General features: G+C 39.5%; 1 protein-coding gene and 1 long non-coding RNA gene across 2 annotated transcripts in view; one reads left to right on the forward strand and one right to left on the reverse strand.

Annotated features, from left to right (window-relative positions):
- Positions 1–3088: 3088 nt before the first annotated feature.
- On the reverse strand, positions 3089–8220 carry LOC127471773 (uncharacterized). Its single transcript, XR_007904763.1, has 3 exons — positions 5592–8220; positions 3440–3608; positions 3089–3347 (listed from the first exon to the last, which is right to left on the reverse strand). It is a non-coding gene; the product is annotated as an uncharacterized LOC127471773 (long non-coding RNA).
- OSBPL10 (oxysterol binding protein like 10) overlaps positions 5161–27411 on the forward strand; it is a 110644-nt gene continuing 88393 nt past the window's right edge. Inside the window, exon 1 of the mRNA XM_051788987.1 lies at positions 5161–5614. Within this exon, the coding sequence (XP_051644947.1) occupies positions 5310–5614 (305 nt within the window). The 5' untranslated portion in view covers positions 5161–5309. The remainder of the gene's footprint in view (positions 5615–27411) is intronic.

The raw sequence follows: 27411 nt of genomic DNA on the forward strand, positions 1-27411 counted from the left end.
AACTTCCTATTTGTTTCCAGTTGCAGTTCAAAGGGTTAATTCTAGCTATGCAGAAAATACCTTCCGTCATGTTTGTCATGCACATCACTTCCTCATGCACATTTAGTGACATCCAATGCAAATATATATATAATATGCATAATATAAACTAGTATTTTCTCCAGCTAACCATCCTGAAGTTTGTATTCCAGAGGTTCAGACATTTTGATCAAGTTTTGTTTCAACTGGTCTAACCTCCAAATTACAGAGCAGTGTACTGTAGCTGAGTTAATAAGCTATGAGGGTCTAGCTGTGGCAGCACAAACCTCAGTCCACATGACTTTGCAATGCCATGTGATAGAGTAAATTAACCTGTATGCAAGTATCTGTTTCCCAGTCACAGTTGTTTCTGGCAGCAAAGGTAGTTTGGGTACATTTTCCATGAGCCATGTCTCTCTTGGCTTTCCCTGTCACTAACTTTCAGTTAAGTGAGGTTTAGGAGGATGGTTGGTGGATGAGAAGCTGCTGACAACAGGATGAAGTGTGGCAATGCAGCATGTTTATCATACATTGCAGGCTTACGAGCACCAGGGAGGGAGGATACAATGCATACTGGTTCAGCAAAGCTAATCCTGAAGTTGGCAGACTGCAGAGTTAGTGGTGGTTTCTCTACGTTCTCAGAATTCTCAGGTCAGAAGTGTGTTACTCGTGGACGACGTGCTGGTTAAATCTAAGTGAAACAATCCTATAAGACAGAACGTTACAATTCTTGTACTGAGTTATTAAAAAGGCCTGATTAGAGGAGTCACTGTCTCTTTTAACCTTTCAAGTTCAGGAATCTACAGCACTGGATCTAAGGAAGTACTGGAGGACATGCTGCTGCTGCACATTGTTCCACCTGCTGCATTCACTCTCTGCCAGTTGCTGCAGACCATTAGGGAAGCATTATTAAGAGTAGGCTTGGTGCAGGTGGCATCACTGTGACATGAGCTGAACTTTAGGGATCATTTAAGAGTCATTCCAGTACTGTCATCTATAGACAGTGGTGATAGAAGTGCACAGTGGTATGTTGTTGCCCTAAGTATTGCTTTAAGTTTAGTGACAGATGGATTTAGTCTCCAAAGCCCATGAGAAATAAAGCAGTGTCTCAGGAGGAGGGCAAGAAGGAGGAGATGGTAAAACTGAGCAAGCCTTGGGGTATTTCCACGTAATATGCTCACTGTCTGACTGTAGCCTGGGCAGAAATAGTTTCTGTAGACCATATAGCTGAATTCCTCCACAGGATTATGATGGTGAGAAGTTGAGTGGAAATCTGATGGTGAGAGGAGGTAAAAAGAAATTGCGAAGTCCTTCAGGAAAACTGTTTGCTAGGAGGGTGTTAAAAAGGTAGAGAAACCCAACCCAAGATGTCCAGGAAACACAAATTAGCAAATGGATTAAGAGCTGACCTTGTTCTAGAAGCTAAAGTTGTGTAGCTTCACACAGGATGGAGAAATGCCTCTGTTTCCTGACAAAGGCAAACAGTACTGGATTTGTTATCTTAGCAGATATTTTGCTTTCTAAAAGGTGGGATAATTAATGAGTTATTTTGATTCTTTTGGGTTCTTAATGAAAGAAGCAAAATTTTGGTTTGGTCATAGAGAGAAAGTAACATTCTAAAGGACTGTAACATAGCAGCTGTGTTACCTTGGAAACAGTGTGAACCTTCATTAGGCAGGTTGCATTAATAAATAGCTAATTAATAATGCTTGTGACAAAGCATACATCATGCAATATTGCATCAGACCAAGTCAGTGTGTATTACCCTGAAGTCTAACTCTACTGGGACAGACAATTAGCTAGTAAAATAAATACAGGTTCAGTCATTTTGAAGAACATAATTAACTTCAAATAAATGGGGTTAGGGGCTCACTGATACCAAAATTGCTATGAAAGATTGTCCAGCTCTGTTAGGTTGCAACGATATGTATAAACTGGGAAGGGAAAAGGAATGAGAAGAGTGACACATTCTATACAACATGATGCCATCTATACCATATAAAAGCTGCATACAGTGCAAATGTTTGCTTTGAAAGGACCTTTGGTTAACCAAGAAGAAGGAATCCTTAGTATTACTTCATATTTACATATTTATATATTCATATTTATATGAAAAGCCATACCATAGATTAAACTAAAGGTCTCTCTAGTCCAGTACTTTATTCCTTCCATGAGTATGTGTTTAGATAAAGATCTAGCGAAAGAACAGGGCAGGGATTATTTCACCTATTTACTATAAAGTAAATAGTCTTAAAGGAGTCAGAAATTTAGAGCCTTTCTGAACTTCAAATACATCCAAAACACTTTGGTCAACCTTCTTTAAAGGTTCTTCAAAACCAATTGCTTTTTTAATCTTTCTAGACGTTTGGCATCCAAAACCATCTCATAACAATGAGCTTTATGAGTATAAACCATGTGAGAAAGTAGTTTCTTGTTCTTGTTTTAAACCAGTTCCCCCATAGTTCTTGTTTCATGAGAAACTGTGAAGAATCACTCCTATTAATCTGAATATCATTTTGTACATTGGTTGTCTCTTTTTCAAATGAAAACCCTGCTCAGTGAGCTCTCTCATAAAAAAGCTGACATTTACACCTTTTCTCTTTTTACTCTGTCCTTTTTGAAGGAATATTATAAATGCAGAGTACATAGATACTGGCTGTACTATGGATTTATATAGTGGCAAGCTGTTATTTCTGTCTTTCCTAACGAGCTCATCACAGCTGTTTGTTTGATTACCCTTGAACACTGAGATGGGGTTTTCAGAGGACTATTTAAAATGTCTACAAGATCTCTTGCCTGAGAGGCTATAGCTAATTTATAGATCAGCATGCATGCATAGTAAAAACTATTTTCTCCACATCTGCTTTACTTTGGTTTCTAGCAACATTAAATTTCAGTTGCCATGTTATCAGTGATTTAGTCACTACTGTTAGATCCTTCTGCTATTTTTTTGCATTTGATTCTAGTTTTAACTCTGATTTAAGAAGATACGGAATAACAGAGATTCAACTCTTAGTGGTTACCCTCTATTTGAAAAGTGACCATTTATTCACGTTTTATTTGCCATCTATTAACTAGTTTATAACTTCTAAGAGGACTTCCTATGTTATCACATCACAGCAATCCTTCTAGCAGCGGGAAACATGTTTTATGATTTTGCAAAATTCTCATGGGGATATACTTACAGCCTGTTATCCCTTTTATTTCAGAAATTCCCTGACAAGTGCACCACTGTTACTTGAGCTTTATTGTTTAGAAGGGTATGAGAGGCATCTCTATTCATGTGTAAGGCGGCTTCTTTTCCTGACAGAATTATCTTTCAGCAAATTCTGTGGAAGGCAGAAAATATTACATTCACTACCTATAATGTAGAACATACATAGGTAATGTGCTGCAGTAGCTGATGGGGTGACACAGTTACCTCATTAAAGCGTAGTGTTTCCACAGCTTTGGGCTGCCATTGTAACATTACGAGGACAAATGAAGGACAATCCTCATCCTGAGCGAGCAGGATCTGAGCTTCCTGAAGGAGCATGCCTTGTTCATCCAATGTCTTCTGAACACTGTGGTCATCAGAAGAAGAGTTGAGCCTAAGAATGAGGATTTTCAGGTTGTGGTAAGAAGGTTTCTTTACATAGTAACAACGATTGGGTAATTTTACATGAACATCGTAATCAACAGCTCTGACCTGAGAAAATATTTACTCTAAAATATTTTGTTTTTAAAATTAACTGAGTTCCTAATCTTTCTCTGTACTGCAGGAGATGTGTGTTAAATGTTCCACCAATGAAATATTAAAATCAAGTTTCCAGACCGCAGCGCCTCAGTATTTAGCTATAACATGAGAAGTTTAACCACCCAAAATTCAGGATCAGGTTGCCCAACACTTCAGCTATCCAACCACAACACATATGGTAGGATTTTCCAGAGAGAAAACTGGGAGAATCTAAGTTAGGATCCCACCTCTGCATGCTGATTTATATAGGGAATGTAGACATCTGTGTGTGGATTCAGATGGTTTGAGTATCTTCTGAGGCGCATAACGCAGGGCACACATGATACTACACTCAAAAAGTCTTTTGTGTACAGGACTGCTAAACTTTCCACAGGGTTAAAGCACAGGAGCTAAGCTGAGTTTATACTTTTCATAGACTCTCTGAGTTTCCTCTATATTTCATTCTTCAATTGTAAAAGGTCAGGAAGAATACTGACATCTCTGGTATGCTCTGAAGATACACGTTGTAATGTAACTGAGGCCATAGAAGTGATGGCCATAGAAGTGATTTGAGGGTATGTAACCCCATAGCTTTGTACGAAGCTGACTGTACAAGGACCCACTAAGCTTTTTAATGGTGATCTTGGGGTTAAATCCTCTGTTTTCAGGAAATGTGGCTTTACAATAATGTTTGTTTTGCAAGGTCTGGATGAATGATATACGGCCTGTTCATATACATTACCTGCTGTGGGTTGAGCAAGAATATTGTGTTCCTGAGTGCTGGACGCACCACCTACCTCATGTGTGCGGGCACAGCTGTGCTGCTGGTGTACTGCAGCACGGACAGCCACCTCCTTGGTGTCACGCTCCATGGTGAGGGGCAGCGACGTGCATCCGCCCGGACCAAGAACCCCCACCTCGGGCGCTCCGCTTTGTGCTCCGGTGGGCACAGCTTTTGTGAGTGTCACTCACAGGCTTTATGGTCCCGGCACCCCGCTCCCCGGCGGTGTCCCAGCGCTCATCCCGCCGCTCCTCGGGTGAGTGCCTGTCATGTGGCGGGTGCGTCACGGGGGGCGCGGTGCCGGGGCCGGAGGCGGTGTCGGTGTGTGCTCTGCGCCTGCCGCGCCGTGGGTCTGCATGCCCGCCCCACACCCGGGCACCGTGTCCTTTGGGGTCACCCCTCCGCGTCGCATGGCGTGTGCCGGCCGCGGGCACCATGCAGTCTGCGTGTGTGCTGTGCCTCTCCCCGTTCGCCCTGTGCCTCCGCGTGTGCGTGTGCGGCCCCCGCCCCTGCTCGGCCCCCGGCGCCGCAGCAGCGCCCTGCCTCCGGTTCGGGCGGGCGGGGCGCTCGGGGGGGCGGCGGGCGGGACCCCGCGGAGCCGGGGGGCACCGACCGCCGCCTAACTCCCCGCACCGCCCGGCGAGGAGGCGGCGCGGCGGTTCCCTCGCCCGGTGCGGCCCGGCCCCTTCTCCCCCGGGCGCCGCCCCTCTCCGCGCCGCCTGTGAGTCAGGGCTTTGCCGGGCACGGGCGGCAGCCGCGGCCGGAGCGGGCGGGCAGCCTCCCCCGCGGGGCTCCATGGAGAAAGCGGCGGCGAGCGAGGGCGGCGGCAGCAACAGCAGCAGCCGCAGCAGCAGCCGCCCCACGTCGGCAGGCTCGTCCCCCTCGTCCTCCTCCGCCAGCCGCGGGCTCCCGGGCCGGGCGGCGGCCGCGGGGAGGCTGGATGGAGGCGGGGGGGCCGGCGGAGGCGGCAGCAGCCCCGGCTCGGCGGCGGCCAGCCCGGGGGGCGCGCAGGCGCCCGGCGGCGGCGGCAGGCGGCGGGAGCCGGTGCTGGAAGGGACGCTCAGCAAATACACCAACCTCCTGCAGGGCTGGCAGAGCAGGTAAAGCGCCGGGCCGGCCCCCGGCGGCGCTGCGGGGCCGCGTCCTCACTCACCCCCGGCCGCCCCCAAGATGGTGCCCGGGCAACCGGCGCTGCCGCCCGACCCGACCCCTCCCCGGCCGCCGCGGCCCCAGGCCGGGCTCCTTTCCCCTTTTCCCCTCTCCTTCCTTTTGTTTTACTTGTTTACTTCCCCAGCCGAGTTTGGCTTAGAAACGGGCGGGGAGGTGGCCCGGTGTGGGGTCGCAGCGGTGCCCCTGGCGTGGCCGCCGCAGGTGCGGGCGGGGCAGGGAAGGGCTGACGCGGCACATGCTGCTGTCCCTGCCTGACAGGGTCCCGTTTCTAAGCTCCTTTCTCTGTCACGTTAGTCTCCATCTTCTGTGAAGTTATCTTGGGTACCTAAAGAATGAAAAGGCGACTGAGAGCCTACCAAAATAAAGGGGGGGAAATGCCATGCTTGTCATTATTACTATTATTTTCTTTCACTATGGAGTGGGACAGTGGAAACAGTTACCTTTATGCTCATAAAATATCTTCTGTTGCTATGTCCTACCTGTTTGACAAGTCCTAATTTATGCTGATACGGGGACAGGCCCAGGTCCTGCAATTTGTTGGGTGTGGACAGGCTGACGTGCATCTGGGGAAGTCCCGAGGAAGGTCTGGTTTTGGTCCAGTTGTAGGGCAAAATTTTTTACAGAGTTGAAGCCAGACTGTGGAGTTAATAATGCTGTACAGGGATCTGTTGAAAGCAAGAGTGAAGAGTTCCTATTAATATTTTACTTTTTGTTATTCAACTTTGTCCTCTTAGGGGATGGATGAAGATGAGTATCTAAAACTTGACTTTCAGTATAAGGCACCACAGTGGTCGTTTTGAAGAGAAGAAGATGCTTTAGAGAGAACATGTGCAGAACAAGTTATAAACCATTCCACAAACCTTTAAAAAACATCCCCCCCAAACCTACTGTTGCCGATATTAGGTGATCACAAGCAGTAAGAACATGGGAATGGCTGGGACCTTGATGTTCTGACAGTAATTTTAAAGTATTTATAAGTGACAGAGTTGCACAAATGCCCATGAAGTTATGGTGGTGACTTGTGTGCGGCTCAATCAGTGGTAGGAACTGTAGCAGTACTTCCTGAAGAGTTTCAGAAGCTGGTCTGATTCCAAAGACTGGAGGCCATGCATAGGTGTGCCAGCTATAAACGATAATGAATATGGTACGAATTGGATACACATAAAACTAGACTGCAGAATGCATAGACATAGAGAAGGCCCTTTACTCTCATTTGGTTACTGCAGTTCTGTTATAGATTCGCGTTACGCTTGTATCTGTTTGTTGGTTTATCAGTTCTCTTGTAGTTTTGTTAAAAAAAAAAGAAAAAACGCATTTTGATACCTAAAATGGTGGATTAAAATCTATGACTAAAAATTAAAGCCCCTGCCTTCCCCCTCTTTTTTCCTGACACCTCCATCTATTCTTGTAGAAACAGTAGCTCATTTTACTGTGTGTGACTTTAAGGGTCATAATCTGATGAAATTACAAAATAGAGGTAATTGTTTATAAATCTTTGGGTCTAGAGCTGCCTGGTGGTTGTATTTAGGAAGAGATTGAATCTTTGATAAGGCTGACAGCTGGAAATAGCATGTATGATCTGTGTATGTCCATTAAATTTTATCTGAAAACATGGAAAAAAGATCATTGTCCCTTAAACAATTCTACCATAGCACTTGGAAATTAATGTCTGTTTATTTTTAGCAGTGTTTTTTAATGTTGCTTTATCATGCTTTGTCAATTGCCAAATTTATTTCCTGTAAATCTAGCCTTTTGAGCAAGTGGTTTATGATGATACAGAACTTTTAGGATAAGTAACTTTTTTTAGTTTTTTCATTTACTCCATTCTGTTGGTGTGTGTATCTGTGGTTTGGGGTGTGGAATCTGATAGAAGTTCTAAACAGATCACTTGAAATGTGAGGCTCATGGAAATTTGGCATATTATATAAAGTCCGGTAAATGAGTAGCGATCCATGGGCTTGGTTGTCTGTTTGGCCTCGTGGATATTTGTTCCGGAATGTGTTTTCTGTAAATCGGAGCTCAGTCTATAAGAGTCGGTAAGTGACTTCATAGCTGGCACCTGCAAATTACTCAAGAGCATATGTGTTACTGAATGATCGTACAAATTAGTTTTGAATTTACTTAATCTGAAAAAACACAAGATTGTTTAACTACATGATCAATACAGCCAGATGGCATGAATATAAATAAAATGGAAAAATAAAGCAAAAACTGTCAGAGTTCAGTTATCATGGATTTGGAATGTTCTTCTTTAAAGCTCTTTATCCATTAGCCTAAATAATTTAAATGTACTTAATGTTGGCTCATGTCATGTGGTTTTGAAGTTGAAAGGTCTTCCTAGATTATCCAACACTTAGTGTGCAGAGTAGCCTCTGCAAGTCTGAAGAAATTAATTTGAATTATAATAAAGAAGTATCACTTTTAAATAAATCTTCCTTTAGCAGGCATATGCAAGGTAATCTGATTTTGAATGAGGCAACTGAGTATGATTACTGAAGCATAATACCTCATTTATAAGCACTGACTGAAATAATTGAAGGCCTCAAATTCAGTCAATCTAGATAGGTGCTTTACTTCTTGTTTTAAGAATTTCTGAGGGTTTGTTGTTTGTTACTAGAGAAATCTATTTGTTCTCTTCTAGCAGGTAAGGAACAATCTGATCTGGAAATCAGTGAGGTGATTCCTCACCTTTATGACAAGCAGAAGGAAACTCCAGGGTGTTTTGGTTGTTTGGAGGGAGTTTGTTGTGTGATGCAGGTGTCAGGGGTCCTGGGCATCTAGAGCATTTCTACTAAAGTCTGTAACTTTCCGTGGATTTTTTTCAGGTGTGGATATGGAAAGCAGAGCTTAAAGTAAAACAGACACTTGGACATAAGAACACTTGTCTCTGGTCTGAGACATTGGGGCATCTGGTTGTCTGTACTATGAAATTACAGATAATTGTGTTCTCAATTGAAGTACTGTTATGAATAATTTCTATTGGGATTTACTTGTTATATGTGTATGGGAGGGTAGTAGCTTGTATTTTAAATGCGAGTTGTGTGGGTTTGATGGACAAATACGTCTCTGTAGCGTCATATCATGTCACACAAAACCTATTTTTCATGAATTAATTTGATATTAATAAAACATTTATTGCCTGTGACATTATTATCCTGTTTTTTTAATAGATTGGTAAAATGTAAAAAGTTTTAAAACTCCCACTTGCCCAAGGTAGTTGGAAATCCACATGTGGTGTGCCTCCTGCTCTCTGCTTTTTCCTTGATGATGTTTTTAGTACTTACACTTGTAGGGCTTTGTCCTGCAAGAATATATAAAGCCCTGGATCACCTGAATTTGAGCTGGGACTAAAATTTGGGTTTGTAACAACAATAAATGGATGCATTGTTGCATCCAGCAACAATGGATGTTCTTGCTTTTCTGAGCTGAACTGCTCTGTGTAAGTAGTTCTGTAGCCCAGGTGTTTTCTAAAGCATTACTTTGCCCTCTTCCTGTTTCCCCTCTTGGTTGAGAAATACGTGCTGTTACCAGCCCACATGAATCATCCCCAATGTACTTCTTGTTTCTGGGCACCACCAGACTTCTTTTGGGAGTTAACTGCATTCTCTGTATCTCAATAAAAAATGTAAGTTTGAGGCAGTTCGGGAATTTTTTGTTCTCAGGGTCTTTATTTGGCTTTGCAGTGCTACGGTGTAAGTTCTTTCCTTGTGTGGTTGCAGAGAACATTTGCAATCTGAGTGCTGCCACCACAGAAAGACCCTTGCTTATTCCCAGTGTCCTTAGCAGCAGATAGGATACCGCCAGAAGAACCATCAGACTTAAGGGGCTGACTTTTTTGGCTCCCAGAGGTTGTGCTGCTCTTGACTGTAGTTGTTACAGGAGGGTTTTCTAAGTATGTTGACAAAATATGTCAACACTTTATTGTGCACAAAAATCTGTATGTAACTTTCATTTTTTAAACATTTTATATGTGTCTTGGAGAAAGAGATTGCGGCGTCTTAGGAAGAGAATTGATGAAGGTATCTTCAAACACAGTTCCTTCCAAATTAGACACATCTGCTGGTGGAGTTTTGGGGTAGTTAGCACTTCTAATATTTGCCAGTTCTTCAATGGTACCAGTCCAATTATTCTAGCAACGAATTGTGGCCTTTTTCTGGTGAAGAAAAAATGAATAGATGGGTACTAAAGAAACTACATGACTATAGTTGTATAGGTATACCAGTGTAGCTGCTGGGAGCGGAGTCTGTCCTGGAGAAATAAACTGTTTTTTAATATAGGAATAAACCGCACTGTCAGGATTCTAACAGTAGACAGTATCTGAGAAGATAGACATGCACTTAACGTTTGCGAAACTTGCTGAAAAGAGAATTTTTTGTGCTCTTACTAGAATCAGATCAACATCAACCCCTCCACTGCTTATCTTTTCATCTTAGTGTGGTTCCGTGGCATATCTATACTGGTTTTAACCTTCCAGGTTTTATTTGTGAAGGGGAGGACTCTGTTTTAAGGAGCTGGAGATGCAACCTACTCTGTTTCTTCTGTTGTTGGAAATCTGCTCCTTAGGTTTTGGAACTTTGTTTATAATTCATTAGGAATTGTGGAAATCTTAAATTTTCAAGAGATTTTTATAATATTGCATTAACATTCTATTAAAGATTTTACCTGCAGAATAGATTTTACTAGAAACTGTGTTTTCCTTTCACTTGTAAGTTCTGTTTGTAGTAGGAGGCAAGGTGAAAAGGAGGAAAATTACTTAAACACAATTTATTTTAGTTCTCTTGAGCAGGTGATATTTCCTGTGCTGAACACGCAGCACTTGCATATCTTACATTACTGAAATTAAGAAGGTATGTAATTAATTTTAAATAAACTTGGAATTTTAAGTGTCAAAAAGTCAGTTATTAGTAAATTCTGTTTTGGATTATGGCATTAATCTATTTTCTTAATCCTAAAATCTATGTAGCAAAAATAATCACATTCAAATGTAAGCTTTCTTTTTTTCCTCTTCCCTTCACTTTTTGCTGTTGAAACGTTTCCCCCTTAAGTATCATTAATGCTCACTTAAAAAAAAAAAAGGAAAACCAACAAAAAGTAAAAAGAAATAAATCAATCTTTTAAAGTGTATATCCCTAACTTCTTTGTAGGAAAATTTCAGTTAAGAAGTACTTTTTCTTTGTTTAGTTAGTGGTTGATTAAACCTAGCTGGTTTAGTGACAAACTGGTTGATTTAGTTTGAATAGCTTTTGCTGTTGCCTCTAAACTGTCTCTTTTGGGAGAGTGGAGAAGGTGATTCAAACAGCCAAGTCAGAGAAGGAATTCTAACAACGGTAGAGGGAGGCTGAGAAATCCATCATTCTCTGCCCTCCAGTGATGCTTGCAAGTAACATTTGGAAGAGGACAACTTTGAACCTCAGCTGAAATTGAAAAGGATGGTCTTGCAGTTAAGGAATTGGTTTGCACTGTGGAGGTGTGACTCTGGTTGGAGAACTGCCATGGACATTTCTCTTGTCCCCAGGCAGGTAACCCAAGTTCTTTGTTCCTCAGCTGCTTGTATCAAAAGGTGTCAGGGCTGCTTATGCCTATGCAGAGGATAAATTCATATAATGGGTAATAATGTAATGCATAAGATGCTTGATAATAATGTAGAAAAAAAGTCCGTTTAAGACAGATGAGGCTTGTGCATTTTCACTCAGGCGGTATGTTTGGGATATGCAAGTGCACTTCAAAGCTGAGCAGCAGTCTTGTACCAGAGGGAATGAAGTGACAGTCAGAATAGAGCGTGGTCTTCCTTTTACGCAGATGTCACACTTAGCTCTCAGACAGTGAAAAGAAGTAGCAGTTGGCACTGACACTGAAACAGGCTCTTGCCCTTATCTGGGTTTTGTTATTACTGGCTCATTTTGCTGCTAACTTTTTGGATGATGATTTCTGTGCTTAGCAAGGCAGTGATAAATGTGGTTAGAGGGAGCACACATGCACTTCCTGGCTTATTTAAAAAGTCCCACCAGTTTATGAATATGTATTTTGTTCATGCAGGAGAAGTGACAGTAAGTTGCTAAGCTAAGAAATGTTCCTGAAATCATTTTATGAGTATATAAATATTCAAAAGTTTTCCCCAGTCATTTTATATTTAAAAACGATTGTTTAGTAAAAAGAATGTATTTTTTGCTTTAGCTTCTCCTAATATTCCTACTTCGTTCTTTATGATGTATTTAGAAGGCTGAACCTTCTAAGTGAAAAGGTTGCTAAAAATTACCATAACTATTGCTTTTTGATGTAAAACTATATTTGTCAATTATATATTATAATGAACAATGAGACAAAAAGTAGTGAATTTGGTTCATCAAAAAATGCTGAGTTTGTTTCCGTAGTCCAAATATACTTATACAACTTTATTTTCAAGTATCTTGCCATTATGCTTTAGATCTTATAGCTTTTGTGGTTTTCTTCCTGAGATGTTTGCTTACTTTTTGGAACCTAATGCAGGGAGACAAAGTTTGTTTCGTATTTAACTGTTGCATATAAAAATGATTCAGTAAATGTTCTCTAAATGCTACTGCACTTCACCTTCCAAGATGGCATTTAATTAGTAGGTAATTTAAAGTAGAAGAATGTAGATTCTCAACTACTCAGTTGTGCAGCACAAACCATAGAATTTGCCATGATTTGTCTTCTGTCTAGACTTGTATTTCTCTTTGGATATTGATCTGAGAGTTTATCTTCTGATGATAGAGGATTCTTCACCATAACTATGGCAACAATTTGCCCAGAGTTAATCACTGCTTAAAAAAATGCCTGTTTTACTCAGTGTATCAGCCATTGACTCTTCACTGAATCTCTTTATGCTGGACTGAAGATACCTCTTATAAAATTTAGGCTCTATGTGCAGCCTTTTTGGGCAGGCTATGTGCTTATCTTTTGTCTGTATTTGGAGTATCTAGACCAATGGAATTTTCTTGGTGCAAGTTAGCTCTCCCAGTAACTTTAATAATTCATGATAGTCCTGATTATTACTTGGTTTTCAAAGTTTTTGTTCTCATATGGACACCGGAAATATGTACAGTTTCAGCTGTGGTTGCACTGGAGATCAGATACAGGGGTAAGGCATCCTGTTTCCTTCAAATCAATATTTATTCCCTGCTTAAAAAAATGAAAGACCATTAGCTTTTTAGGTCTCAGTCAGTTATTTTTTAAAAAATTAGGTTGTTAACTTTGCTTCTTAAGTTTAACTGGTTGCACACAATGCTGAACAACACTGAGATCTCATGTTCCCTGGTGCTGCTTGGGTTCTTCAGACAGGTATCTCCATACCCAACCCCTTGCTATTTCCTACTTACTTAAGCTGCAACATCCAGGTACTTGTTATTCGTTTTCTCCTGGTACCCAATATATTTCTTGATCCAGTGAGTAACATATGGTGTAGTACTATGAAAACGAGTGCCAGAAGTGTCAAAGTGAAGGGTAACACTACACTAGCATGCTTTTTTTTTTTTTTTTTTTTGTCTGGGAAGGTGTTGGAAAGGATTGCTGTGGGAGCTGTCTCCCTGCAGTATGTTCTCTTCACGGTTAGCATGTTATTGCATATTCCCAGTCATACTTCTTGGGCTTTCTCGTGGTGTGTGCAGGCCCTGTTTTTTGAGGGGGTATAAATAGTAGTTAATTATTTGTTTACAGGAGACAATAATTTTAAAATATAGTTGAGGAAAGTTATTATTAGAAGAATTACTTGGACAAAATAATCAGTAGATTTTCTTGACCCTGAATTTTTATGAGTCAGTGCTTTTCCAGGTGAATCCTCTATCTTATAGTTATGACTTTTGTCACTAGAGGTATGATTTGATGGTATTGGAAAGCCTGATATTTGCTGATGATTTTTTTTCCTTCATCTAGGTCATTGCTAAGCACTCCCAAGTCAAGAACTGATTGCCAAGGAACCCTATTAGGAATACATTCACTCAAATAACCTCATTTATTTATATTTGGAGGCTACCTCCATCTTTTAACTGTCTTTCAGTGCGTTTAATGTGTAGTTTCATCCATTTTGGGATCTTGCCAATTGGTTTTGATGAAAGCCAGGTTGGATGAGGCCTTGAGCAGTGTGGTCTACTGGGAGGTGTCCCTGTCTATGACAGGGGGTGTTGGGACAAGATGATCTTTAGGGTCCATTTCAACCTCTTAACACTGTGATTCTATGAAAAAGAGCTGTATGCACCAAGTATTGACCAACCTTAACCTTTCTGTGTCATTCTCTATATGCTCGGGAAAACCTAACGATTTTGTTGGGGGTATATTTCTGATAAAATTACAGTTTGAAATTTGGAGTATGAGTCTTCAAAATAAGAGACAGGGCTACACTGATGTGTAGTATTAATTGCTTGGTGCTTGTTTCAGGACCTTCCTGCAGACTAAGTGTGGTTGCTGTTGGGTATCACAAGTTGTACAGCATTTGCAGGTGCGTTAAGGTGCTTGACTGAAAAGATCTTAGGCTATCAAATACCATCAAGTTGAATGTTTATAAGTTGAAATTCCTAAATTACTATTTTTTCTTTTGTTTTAAATAAATTACTACTACAAGATCATATATCAAGTACATGTTCCTCAGTGACCTAGGAAATTGCTTTTTTTCAACTGCACAGCCCTTTAGAGGTTGTCTGTTGCAGTATTGAGAGCTGTGCCTTACACAGCTTCCTTTAATCATGTTCCCAGTATTTTTTTATAAAACAAGTCAATGATTATTTGATTTGCTTGAGAATGCACTTGGAGCACAGTTAAGAATTGTGATGGGACAACTTGTCTAGGTCATTCAACAGTTTATTTTAAAATGTATTTTAAAGAAGTACATGAATGTAAGTTGGGGCTTTGTTTTGATAAAGCTTCAAAGTTTATCTTATATACAGAATTGTGAACCACACCCATTTATAGCTATGTTGGCTGATGCATCTTTTATTGAGATAGGATAATGCTTTTATGTAAGGGACACACACAACTCTGGGAAAATCCGTGCACTGCAGTGAAAGTAGTATGTTTAACCTCACCAGGAGGAGGGCTGTATATGTTTTTCTAGCTTTGAAATAGGAAGAAAACCTTCCTGGTAAAAGAAGACTAGTTTAAGCAAATGCAGGCAAGACCAGGTATTTTGCTATTTTTGTACTTGAATTTATAAAATTAAAAAAAAAAGAGAGAAAAGGGAAGAAGAGGGGAAATGACCAATTTCTTGTCTATTGCCATTATTTGGAGTTGCGTCAAGTTTCTCTGCACTGCTTTTGTCATGGTGGAAGATAATGAACTTAATAATGAAGATACCAAACTGTAGGCAAATTAACTCTATCCCTTCTCCATGGGCCGCAGGTGGGTCTCTGTGCCTCAATGGTTCTGAAAATTTTGTAACATGAATTCAGAATTAAGTCTTGGAAATCCAAGTGAGATGATTTGCTCTTATTTATTAATTTTAATAGTGCCATTAAGAACGGCACAAACGAAGTAGTGAGAAAAGTAGTATTTTCTAAATTGCAGAATGCATAGCACAGTGAGAATTTTTCTGGTTTTGCTTTCTTCTCTTCACTGCATTTCATAGCAGAGCTTATTTCAGGCAAATAGAGGACTGATGTAAATTGCAGCCAGAGGAAGCTACTGACGGTGTCCACCTGGATATCTGTTAATGTGCCAGACTTACCTTTGCCCTGTTAAACACAATATTGTTTATGTGGGAATTCAAGCATTTGTGATGATGAAACTATTTTCTTATTGAAGGTTATAAGTATTGTTTCTTCATTTTTGATTAGAACAATGATCTGGATTTTTGTAGAACTGTATTTTTAGAAATACATATATAAAGCAGCAACCTAATGCATAAAGGTCTTTGAAAGTACTTGTTGCTCACAAGTCTAAATACTCTTTTTTCAGAAGGATCATGGCTAATGCACTGCGTATCTCACAGCATTGATGACACCAACCCTCTCGTGGATTCTGTGGACTCAATACATATGTTTCTAAGAAATAGTGTTGATAGTATACTTGGTTTTAAAGATGGCTGCATATCAGCTGTCAGGATAAAGACCAAACATAGAAACTTAAACTTCTCATTTCAGTTAATGAATTTATAATCCTAAGAGTAAAGGCAAGGGAAAAACTATTGTTAAGTATTGTCACAGAAAGCTGGAAAGTTCTGACTATCCTAAGATGATGCAGCATGTAAGACAGATCTGGTTTCTGCAAAGCTTTGTTTGAACTAGCTGGGATGGAGAAGAGCTGGAAATGAACCAGCGTGCTGATCTTGCTATCAAGATCCTTACTTTGTATATTATATTTTCTTCCATGTGATGTGTAAAGAAAATACTGCATTGGATGTTTTTTCTTCCCAACCAGGAACATTTTAGACTGTGGATAAGAAGAAAAAATTCAAATATTAGGAAGAACAAGCAGAAAGGAAGATGTAAAATTGAGAACTTAAAAAATTCCCAAAGCAAGACTTTAACTTGCCTTTTGTTTTTTTTTTCTTCTATATCTACATATGCATATAAAATATATGCAGCTCGCAAAAAATGGCATTAGTATAACATAGGTGAGTTCTCAGCCCTTTATATATGAGTGGAGTGAATGCTACTTGTTGAACAGGTTCTGTCAGTGAAATAATATTTTAAATTAAACTTGCAGTTGGGAGAAATGCCAGCATTCATATGTTTCAATTTTGACAACCTGGATGATAAATTATCTACATTTTGAAAGTGAAAATAACAGCTGCTGTAGAGACTGCAGTAGAAACACAGAACAAGTTTAAAAACAGATGTTTTATTCTATCAATTTGCACAAAAATTACTGTCCAAACAGCTGTGTTCAGAAAGCATTTGCTAGCAAGTATCTGGCAGTTCCTGTCTTCACTTAGAATATATCGTAATACTTTGTATCAAGAACAGCTGTAGGAATATATACCCTCAGTGAATTATAGAAGAAGTACAGTGTAGAATGAGAGAGGAATGAAGAATTAGTTGGTTTCAGGACTGCTGGCTCCTGGCATCAGGTAAATATCTTTTTCTACATGGAAATTACCTTTAAAATTTTTGTTTTCCTTTCGCAGGTGGTAATCAGCTCTTGTTATCATGAATTTCTTGGACATGAATTGTATGAGTAGTGTAGTTATGTCCACAAAGCAGAAATCGCTAGATGAATGTGAGGCAGGTATCAGAAAGTCAGATTCCTGAACACGGAAGTTTTGTACTGATGTTATAACTCTGATTACCTAGACTGAGGAAGACAAAGCACACTTCAGATGAAAAGGTGTATCAAATTGTTTTGCTTGTCTGTTTTGTTAGAAATGGTCTAAATACTTTGAATGCACCGTAATAATGGGAAAAAACCAAAAAAGCTTGCATGCATGAGTTTGCATCCTTGTCAGTATTACGGTATTGTAATGCATTACTCAGTAAGAATAAAATATTTAAACTGGGTTGTTTGCAACTGTTCTATTTTTTAAACTTTTAACACCATATTTATGGTGATAGTGTTTTCTTAAAATTCTCTTTTAAAAAAAGTTTTATTTTTCATCTGAAAATACCATGGGTACTTCACAAAATTTGAACAAGCATCAGATGTGATGGTTAACACTACTGATGTTAGAGGAAGAGGTGCTGGATCTCTTAATAGCACATCATTAAGTCATCGCCAATTTAAATATATATTGTTTTGCTTTTCTTGGTGTAAAACTGAGGTCTGCAGGTGACTTTGATTGATTACAAGATGGTTTTCAAATCTAAACATTAATTTTTCAGTTTACAGGAAGGTTATTATTTCTTGAGGTCTCTTATGCCTTTATGTTTTTAGCTGTGGACTAGAAAGTAACAGTGAAGTTTCTGGCTCCTGGCAGTGATTCTTGCTGAGGACAGGGCATTGCAAAACAAGGATGAACTGTGAAGGTCTGGCAGAGAAGTTGGTGAACTGTGACACAACCTCTATAAAACTTTGCTGACTCAAGGCAGCTAATTGAAAATTTATGCAACAATATCCATTGATAGGATGTGGTTTTGCTTTGAACTGCATTGGACTGCATTACTGTAATACAGTACAGTCAGTACCTTCCTTTGATAGGTTCGTGTTCTTAAAAAGTTGGCTTTAACAAAGTAGCTTCTGAATATTGAAAAGATGTCAACCTGAAATCTAGTTGATCTAAAAATAAACTAGGAGTAGTTTTGAATATACTTGAAACTTTTTCTAATGTTTTTTAAACATATAATGATAATATATACTTATACTGGCCACTCCTGAGGAAAAAAAATTCTTATGTAGTATGATAATCTTTATTAATACAGTTACTTCCTGTTGTAGAAGATCACTCTGTGAAATTCAGTGAATTTATTTGAAGCTCACTATGCTGTACTTCCATTCCATCTCTGCCTCTCTGTTGCCATTAACTGTTCTGTTTGTTTTGTTCAAGATGTTTTGGAAGTCCCAAGGCATTTCTGTAGTTCTGTATTCTGTTTATAAAAACTACAGTTATAATTGATCCCATTCCTGTCCAGTTAAGTCTATGTATACATTTTATTTAATACTTACCAGGCTTCATACAGAATGTCTGCAATTGTTCCACACCCAGTAAGGAATGCAGTTTAGTGTGCCAAGGAAATTCATCATCAGGGTGATATAGTGCAAGGGATCTGGAGATTGCTGATAAAATATGTGGTTCATATTTTTCTTTTCCTTTGCTTCGCTCTTCTGGGAGGGCTTTAATCTAAACATGCTATTGAGGTGTATTTCAGAATATCCTCTTCTCCTTCCAAGTCCCAGATTGCACTGATTAGAGAAAAGTTGGTAATTTTCCAAAGAAATGAAAGGTGGGGCACCTGATCTGGGAGTAGTTCTATCTGGCTGAGTCTCTTTGCTTCTGGGTGAGAAAAATACAACCAGAGGCTGGAGTACCAGAAGCCTCTAATTCTTTGGCTTTCTTCTGTCATTAAATAACTTGCTAGCAGAACTACTAGTTTTCCTCCCAGTTGTTATATTTTGATAGTGAAAACCCCAGTGAAAATGTAATTAAGCTGGGAAAAGCACTGGTACTCATATTCCTTCTTTTCTAATTAAGATACTAATTTAGACTTAATAGTCATAAGGAGTTGTGAGAACAGCCAGTACCTGAAAGCAAAGGTTTCAGATGAGAGTACAAATGTGAGAATCAGTTGCAGTGAGCAATTGATAACCTGTGGGTTGTGACAGCCTTGTTCAGCTGCTCTGTTCTTGCCAGGGGCTCAGAGGTTCAAATTATTAGTTTCATTCTGCAGCTTTCCCGTAATCCAGTGCTTTTCCAGCCTCTATGTCCTTGCGTGCCCTGTGCTGCTTACGGGGTGTAGACAGGAGATGCCAGTGAGGAGCATTTTGCTGTGGTGGTTTGTGACAGCTGCCCAAGCCCAGCTTTGGTTTGCTCAGCTCTATGTGGCCTGGGGTTCATCTGCCCCTGTGGACTCAGACTGGTGATAGTTGTTGAGCTGCAGTGAGCTGGATCACAGCCCCTGGGCCCAAGAGCTAGGCCGTGGGCATGGCATAGCTTACTTCATTCAATGGTTTAAATGTTGTTGGCCAAAAGAAATCCTGTAATGGATGCTGTATTTTTGCTGTGCTGTGGACTAAAGGCTGGCAGATCATTCAAACCTAGAGCTCAGGGCTTCCTGTAGCACACTCTTTTGCTGTCGGTTTGGGAAAAGTATTGGAAGTGTCTCCCTGTTCATTGACCTTTTGTAGAAGGGTCAGGGCTGTAAAAGCTGGTAGGAGGCTTAGGTGGCTGCTCCTTTGGGCATAGAGGTTCTGATGGGAGTCCCAGAGGTGAGGGATGAGCTGCAGGAAATAGCTGGACTTTGTGAGCAGACTGTAGCTGCTTACAGGTGCTCATAACTTAGGTTCTTATCTTTTCTCTATGCTAGTTTTCAAATGGAAGACTTAAAGCCTTGAGCAGAAGGGCTGAGCAGCTGCAAGATATCATCTTGCTCCTTCTTGCTCTGAACAAACAGGTTGGTAGTTGAATATGAAGCTTTTCTCTAGGATCGGATAAATCGTACCTGTTGTCCTTTGCATGTTGTAAGGATCTCTCTTTCCCGTTTATTTGACCTTGCTTTTGATACTCTACAGAAAGCGTAGGGGGGGGAGTAGTGCTATAGGATATGAACTGAAGAGAAAACATTTGAAAGTAAGGAGATCAGACACGAAAATGTTACAAGTGCTAAAAATTAGAGGTAGATGAGCTGTAACCTCAGGTTCCAGAGAGGAGGTTTATGACATGAAGCTTTGAGCTTAAAAATTGGTTTTTCAGAAGTGATGCTTGAGCAGATTGAGCACAAGTGGTGTGGAATAGGTGTCTTGACTGAGGGAGCTGGAAAGCTTAGTGGAACTGTCAGTAGTAATAGAGAAAGCAGCTGGTATAGGAAAAAATATAGTGCAGTTTCTCACAGATTTTTTTTTTCCTTGAGATGGTGTCAGGACATCAGGAACAGATGTCTGAGAGACTGAAAATACCTACTCTACTCGTGTTGAGTTTTAACTTTCATTAAATAATTCCCTCAACTGGATTTAATTATTGGAATGATGGATTGCATGTTTTTTAAAAGAAAAATAATAGAATTATACAACTAACTTTGTTCTGGAAATGTGAAAACCACTGTATCTGTGCTCTGGCAATTTACTTATTTATCATCTCAACTTGTTCTGTGCTTATGTTTTTGGTTTGTTGGTTGCATTGTCTTATGTTAGGTACTTATTGTGGTGAGTCTCTTCTGTTTTAAAGAGAATTTTACACTTGGGAGTTGGTTTATGCCACCCCCTCCCACCCTCTTTCTGTGTGCATTGCCAGCAGTGGGTTCAGAGGTTCAGTTAAGTTGTGGCATGTTTATACTGCTGAAGGAAAAAACTACCACCTTATGTCATTCCCTTCACAGGAATAAAGTTCTGTTTCTTAAACCTCTGCTATTGAATTTCTTCCTGAAATTCTTCTTGTGTATCATTTCCTGCTCTGTCATTCTTCCAGAGACTGCATAGTAGGCAAGGTGGCTGCTGCAGTTCTAACAGCAAGCACAGTGTTTCCTAGAGGAGTCTAGGGTAATGCTTAGAATTATTGCTGGTGTTTTAGTCTCTTATTAAGGACTTTCCTCCGAGTGGCTTGTGCCTTTTTTATTTTTGTTTCTTTTCCCCTGTTCCTTTATCATACGGTCTGCTTGTCACTGCTCAAAATCAAATGAAAAGCAGAGAAGGGTGCCTTGTCAAGTGCTGCAGTGCAGAACCAGTGTGAGTACTGAGGAGCGTGGTGAAGGCAGGTAGTAGAGAGCACTGCAGAGCAGGAGTAACCTTCAGGTGTCAAATCACTGTCAGAAAATAGGACTTAACAGTTTGTGCTCCCTAAAGTGACTGAGTAGTATTTCTTTACAGTGTTTTCTTTTGAGAAACGGTAAGTTTTTTGAAATGGCTGTTAAAAAAAAGTGCATCTCTCCTTAGTTTCAGTTTGCAGTTGGCACTAACATTTCTTTTTGGATTTTTCCCTCCCCCCTGTTTCTTTGCTTGAATATTTCTGATTGCAATTTGAGTGTCTCAGATACAATGAGTTATTTTGCTAGGGGGGAGGGGAGAGGGAAAGGAAAGAAATGGAATCATGTGTTGTCTATTTGTGGTGCCAGATAAGAGAAACTGTCAGCTGAGTAACACCATCTATTAAGACTGTTTACAAACAGTTGATAACATTTGAGAATAAACTAAAAGAAAACTACAAACAAGTGGAGAAATAGAGAAGTACTTACCACATCATTGATCCCCCCCCAGATCATAATTAGGGACAAGGAAAAAATCTAGGTGGAAGAACTCTTTAAACTGCACTTGTACGAAAAACATTTAAATAAATTCTAAGTCATTACTGAAGAGAATTTAATGTGGTAATGTAATTTTGCTTGCTTCTGATTTTTAAAGCTGCAGACTTTTGGTAACTGAAGGAAAACATACTCCTTATGACTGCTGGTTGAGGAAATGGTTAAGCTATAACAATATTTCCTTCTTCCAAATCTCCCTATAGCATTGCATTGTTACGAATATGGAGGTTGATGGGGATGTTCGTACTGCAGCCTATATGTTCAGGCACTAAAACCAAGATTTGGGGTCCCACCTGTTGCTAGAACCATTAAATTTCAAGTTCAATAGATATCTCACAACTTAGTGTTGCTTCCTGTCATGTGGAAAAACTCCTGCTGCTTTGCTATAGTATATTTAATGCTGGTTTTACCTTTACCTTAAAGAGGAGAGCACAAACCTGACCCAAGAGGATCTGTAAAAATCTGAAGTCGTTTTATTTCTCTTGTTGATTTAGTTCATTGTGCCATGGTTTTGTCTTTTACAGGCAGGTGATTCTGTTTTATGCCATTGATAAGCAGAGACATTGTCAGCATGTTTAAAAGAAATTTGTTTTGCTATAATATTTTAATTATTGGCATTATTTCTTTAATTGGTTTGTTGCAAAAGTGAAGAATTTAAACTTCTCTTTTGAAGCTGTTGGTTCATAGCTGTTCATAGCTCAAAAGTTCATAATTTCAGTTATGGCAAAGGAGTTACTTTTATTTGTGTGGGAGGGTAGATTAGATCAGCAATTTCCAAATTGTTTTTATAAGTAGTGTAATTCCTAACTATAGCAATGACAGCAGAAATTATGTTAAGCTTTTAAAAGTTGCCAGTGAATTTCAGTGATCTGATAGGTTTTATGTCTTTTTGTAAAGCAAACTGATTGCTTTTGTATTAAGAATGACATCAAATTTTATTTGAAAATATCTACTTGCCAGCTGATCAGCCAATATGACTCCTCAGTAATTCACTAAGATACAACAGGGGATTTGACAGAAACATACATAATGTAATATAGAAAAAAGAGTTTTGTAATTTTAAAATGTGAGTACAGTGGAAACTAATTTGGTGGGACTGCTGGTGTTAAATGGTGCAAAGTATGTTTTATTGAGGTATAATAATAAATTGACAGAGTTCAGTAAATTCGATGGAATTAGAAAACGTTTAGCAATGGTTTAACAGAGTTGAATAAGCTTGATGGCAAGGTTCATCTTATTAATTACTGAATGGAAGAAACATACACAGGAAAATGGAATTGAAATCAAGTTAGAATGATTCACACATGGACCAGAGATACAAAGAGTAAAGAGGACCCTCATGTTAAGTCAGAAGGTTCAGAGTGGACCCCCTTGCTTTCTTAACTCCTTATGGAGAGTATGTGTGGCTGGATCCAGTCTTAATCTCAGACTTGGACAATAGTTTATGTCTAATGTACAGTGTTTATAATAAGCAGCCACGTGGATTAGCAATATTTCATTAGTATTAATTCAGCATGCTATCAGTTTGTTCCCAAGGATCTGTCACAGGTAAGGGATCTCTGCTTAGGGTAAGGAAGGATCTTTTGGTCTCAGATAAGGAATCTCAAACCTTGGGAGGCATCCCTGCTCAGGGGAAGAGTCATGTGGCATGTAGTCCGGCTGCAGTTCAGGGGGAGCTCCACTTGGATCCATCCTGACGGTAATATTTGTGAAGTAGTTGGCTCCTCATAGCAGTGTAAACAAGATGGATGTCTTCCTTTTAGCTGTTACCTTGTTCTGTACTTTGGTCATCTTGCATTTTTGGGTTTTGAAACCACCTTTTGAAATATTTTTTTCTGAGGCACCTTCACTCCCTTATCCAAGAGCCGGGAGCTTTTCAGCTTGCAGGTTCAGCACACGGTATGAAACCTGTTGCTCCTTAGTCGGCTTGAATGAAATTATGGCCTAGGGTCATGTGTGTCCATCACAGACCTACGGGTGAAAGTACTGGCCAGTGGTTTTTATGTGATGCATGTAGTTGTGGAGGAGTTGGATTTCTTTCCTGCTGTATCGATGACTCTGCAAAGTTCCTCCTCTACCCAAAGACTGACTTGGCTGCGTTATTCTTTAGCGAACTCCAACTCTTATTACTGTATTGGCTGTACAGGGACCAGGTGCTGTGTACTGCTACTCGTCAGTGATGGGAACAAATGACAATGACAGAGAAGTAGTTCAGACTTGACGCCAAATAAGGGAAGACTACTGAACCAGGTTTTTAAAGTGCAAATCAGCAATTCTTCCTTGAGGAGAGAGAAATTACAACTGATTTCACTTGTGCTTTCTAAGGGCTGCTTTTCCTCACTTTGCCCAATGATGTGATGTAACACTTTACTGAGATTTTGGGGAAACAGTTGCTGTTTATTTTGCACCATTGCTGTGGACTGTGGTGTAAACGTGCAAGACATTGTATTTCTACCTAAAAGTGAGTGATTTGGAGTTTAAAGGACTCATACCTTATGTTTAACCTTCTTTTCCCATTCATTTTAGTTAACTGATCGTAAAGGAATTGTATATATTGAGAAATACCAAATCTACTTCATGTATTTGCTTCAGTAAAGTAGTTTCGGAATGGAATTGTTCACATAGAATACAAACAATGATAAGAGAATGTCTTTGCTAATTTTCTAAGTCTTCATCCATGGAAATACATAAAATGTAAATTGGATTAAATACAATTTTTGGAAGGGTTTTCAATTCTATGGGAATGTCATGTTCTTTAGGATCTCATGTAAGTAACTTGAACAGAATTAAATATCTCTGAAATTGGCGAGAAGTAGAAAAAAATCTCAATCTTCACTAATCTAATAATTAGCCTAATGTACATACAATCCAGTGCAGGAGAATGTTTTGTTCTGCATGTGGCTGGAAGTCTAGCTAGCAGAGTGCTTTTTTAGACTGTAGTGTTAAATGATTCTTCAGATTTCTGTTTATTCAGTTTTAGGTAGATTTAATGAAAATCTTTTGGCACATGCTGTTGCCAAACTGTTCTGCTTGTCTACTCCTTCATACCTCCACTTCATTTCCTCTGCAAATTGTCTCTTTCTTGTTGGCAGCAGAGTGATTGTAATAAAACTGATGTTCTATCTCAATAAGCCATGACATGTGACTGTTCTAATTAATTTTTAGCAACATTTTTCTATTGAAAACTTTTAGGTTGGTGACATCTTTTTATTAAGAGTTTAAGAATCCTATATAATCTGTTATGTTTCATGTTCAGTAATAAAATATGAGGGAAGAGACAAGTAACAGTGAAGATAGTTCAATGATTCAGCAGTTTTATTCAATAGTTACTGTATACAAAATAGTACAGTTGTTAGAATAGAATTTACAATACATTTGCATGTCTTCCCTGTGACTTAGGGGTTTTTACAGTGTGTCTTAAAGCAGCCTTGGTTTCCAGTAAGCAGTAAAAATGAATTGGAAAGAACTCCAATGGCTAATTTGCTTGCATTGACATTTACTCTTGTTTATATGCAGGTCAGCTCCCTGAAGTTTCGTGACTTACCACTATAGGCTGTTGGTGTTGAATATGTGACCTGAGGAACAGATTCATTAGGGTTCACCTGCATAGATAATTTCCCCAGCTTTTAATTTGGAGACATGCAGGCCTAATACTTTTGGGCTGAGATAACAGACCCCTTTGTCTGTGTAATTCAGTCAAGATGTGACTTGAATGATACTCTTAATTTCTGTACTCTCATTGTTAAATTGAGCAAAAAGCAGTACTTGAAAGTAGCTGAACTACTCTGCAGCTGCTCTAATTGAAGGTAGACTAGCCTTGTAATTTGAGCTACTTCTGTTTGCAGTCTGTTTTGTGATTTGATTACCTGAATAGTTTGCTTGATACTCATGCCTGGAGGTGTTAGGCCATCTCTTGGTTTGTCATCCAGTGATTATCTCCTTCTCAACTTCAGTGTTTGTGCTGTTGTGCTGTTGTCCAGGTCACTCTCTGTGCCTTTGTTATTTGTTTCATTAATATTTCGGTCTCTGAAAGTATTTTATCTCCAGGTGGAATCATAACTAACATCAGGCATAAAAACTCGAGGTCTTGATTGTCTCATAACTGAGTGCTCTTTTGTATACGGCAGCAAAGGGAGCTCTAAAAATCTACAGATGTTTGATGTATGAAGGTTCCTCCCCTAGATGGGATATAATATCCAGTAACAGTAGTACTGGGTTAATTCTTACCACTGAGAAATACAAGTTGTTGCAGAAGAGAGAGGAAGAGTTGGAAGGCATAAGTCAGAGAAATTAGCTTTTCCTCTGCTAATAAGGGTTTGATTCATTTCCCTCACGTTAAGAGGGAAATGATAATACAGTTTAGAATGGTGCCAGCAGAAGATATTGAGTATTAGACACAGGATGGGTGACTGTGTGAGGATTTACTCCTTCCTTCATACATTTTATGACCTTCTAGTAATGTAGTTCAGAGGGCAGACACTAGTTGCTGAAGGTGAAGGAGAGGGTTGTGGGGATATTTCAATGGAACACATGTTTTTTCTTCAGCAGCCTTTTTCAGAGGTTGTTTATGTTTGGGATTGACAAAATTAAGTAGCTGCAAATTGTAGGGAATTTGGATTATAGATGATAGTATTCTGAGATAAAATTGTGATTAAGACCTGGCTGACTCACAGATTCAGTGGGATGTGATTTTCTTTAAACTCTGTTGCATGGTAATGCTGATACAAACCCAGCAATTCCAGGCTCCCAGTGTGTGTTGTGGGGACATTATGTTAAGTGGCTGAATTTGCTGCTTGTCTCTCATTATGTTTTGTGATAAACAGGCTGCCAAATGGATATATTTGATTCATTTATGGATGTTGTGATAGCAAGTAGCAGGAAGACCAAGCAAAGGTCACATCATCTCTTCTGAATTCACAAAGTCTCCTGCAGAATGTGGCAAGTAGCAGACAGAAGTCTCGATAAAATACTGCCCTTGATCAAATCTGACTTCATTAGTGATCTGTCTTCATATATTACTGTCCTGGCAATGTGTTTTCTGTGTGTGTGTGCATGTCCCTACTTAAAGCAGAGACTATTGAAAGAATAATGTATAGTACTGTCAGTCACTGTTGGACTCATTTGCGCTCTGAGCAGCTGCCTTCTTTGTGATTACTTTGCTTCAAATAGGTCTGTGGATGCTTACATTTTCTCAGTGTGTTTAATCTACATTGTAGAGCCTTTGGTTCAGCTTTTCAGGCTTCCAGAATTGGTTATTTAGCTTGTTGGAGAGCTGTATTTTTGGTATGTTAGGCCACCTTCTAAGGTGTTTATTTCATTCTGTATTTTAAAAGCACTTTGTGAAAGATGAGTTGATGCTAGGCACTAGACAATTTTTGATGTGCTTGCCAAACCTGTCAGATCTTTTGGAACTTATTACAGAAAGTGTCAAGCAAAAAAGTGACGTGTTTTTGTGCAAGGTCAAATATTTCTGTATTGCTTACAGTTTTAGTGGGGTTTGTGTTACAGAAAAAAATAGGCAATAAGATTCCTGGCATGGCTGGTGTAATTTTGGGAAACATTTAAAACTGTATGATGATGCAGCTGTTTGCTCAGCAGCAGTTTTGATAACTGCTAATATGAGTAGAGAGAATTACAAATATTAGTATGTAAAAGCTTTTTTTACAAGCTAAACATCATTGATTTTCTTGATTGGACTCAATAATCCTTGTGGGTCCCTTCCAAATCAGCATATTCTGTAAAGTACTGATTTCTGATAGCTGCCTTGTTTGTTGGTGAGATTTTTACTGCTAGCTGGAACAGAACAATACTGCACAAAGACTTGGAGCAGAGAAGCAGTTGTTAATACAGGCTCCAAAGTAGGTCTCTAAGTTTACTCTATCAACGATGCAAAGTCG

The sequence above is a fragment of the Manacus candei genome, unplaced genomic scaffold, assembly GCF_025592945.1.
Source record: "Manacus candei isolate 608988 ecotype Guabito, Panama unplaced genomic scaffold, ASM2559294v1 h1tg000026l, whole genome shotgun sequence".
In the NCBI taxonomy this organism is placed as follows: domain Eukaryota; kingdom Metazoa; phylum Chordata; class Aves; order Passeriformes; family Pipridae; genus Manacus; species Manacus candei.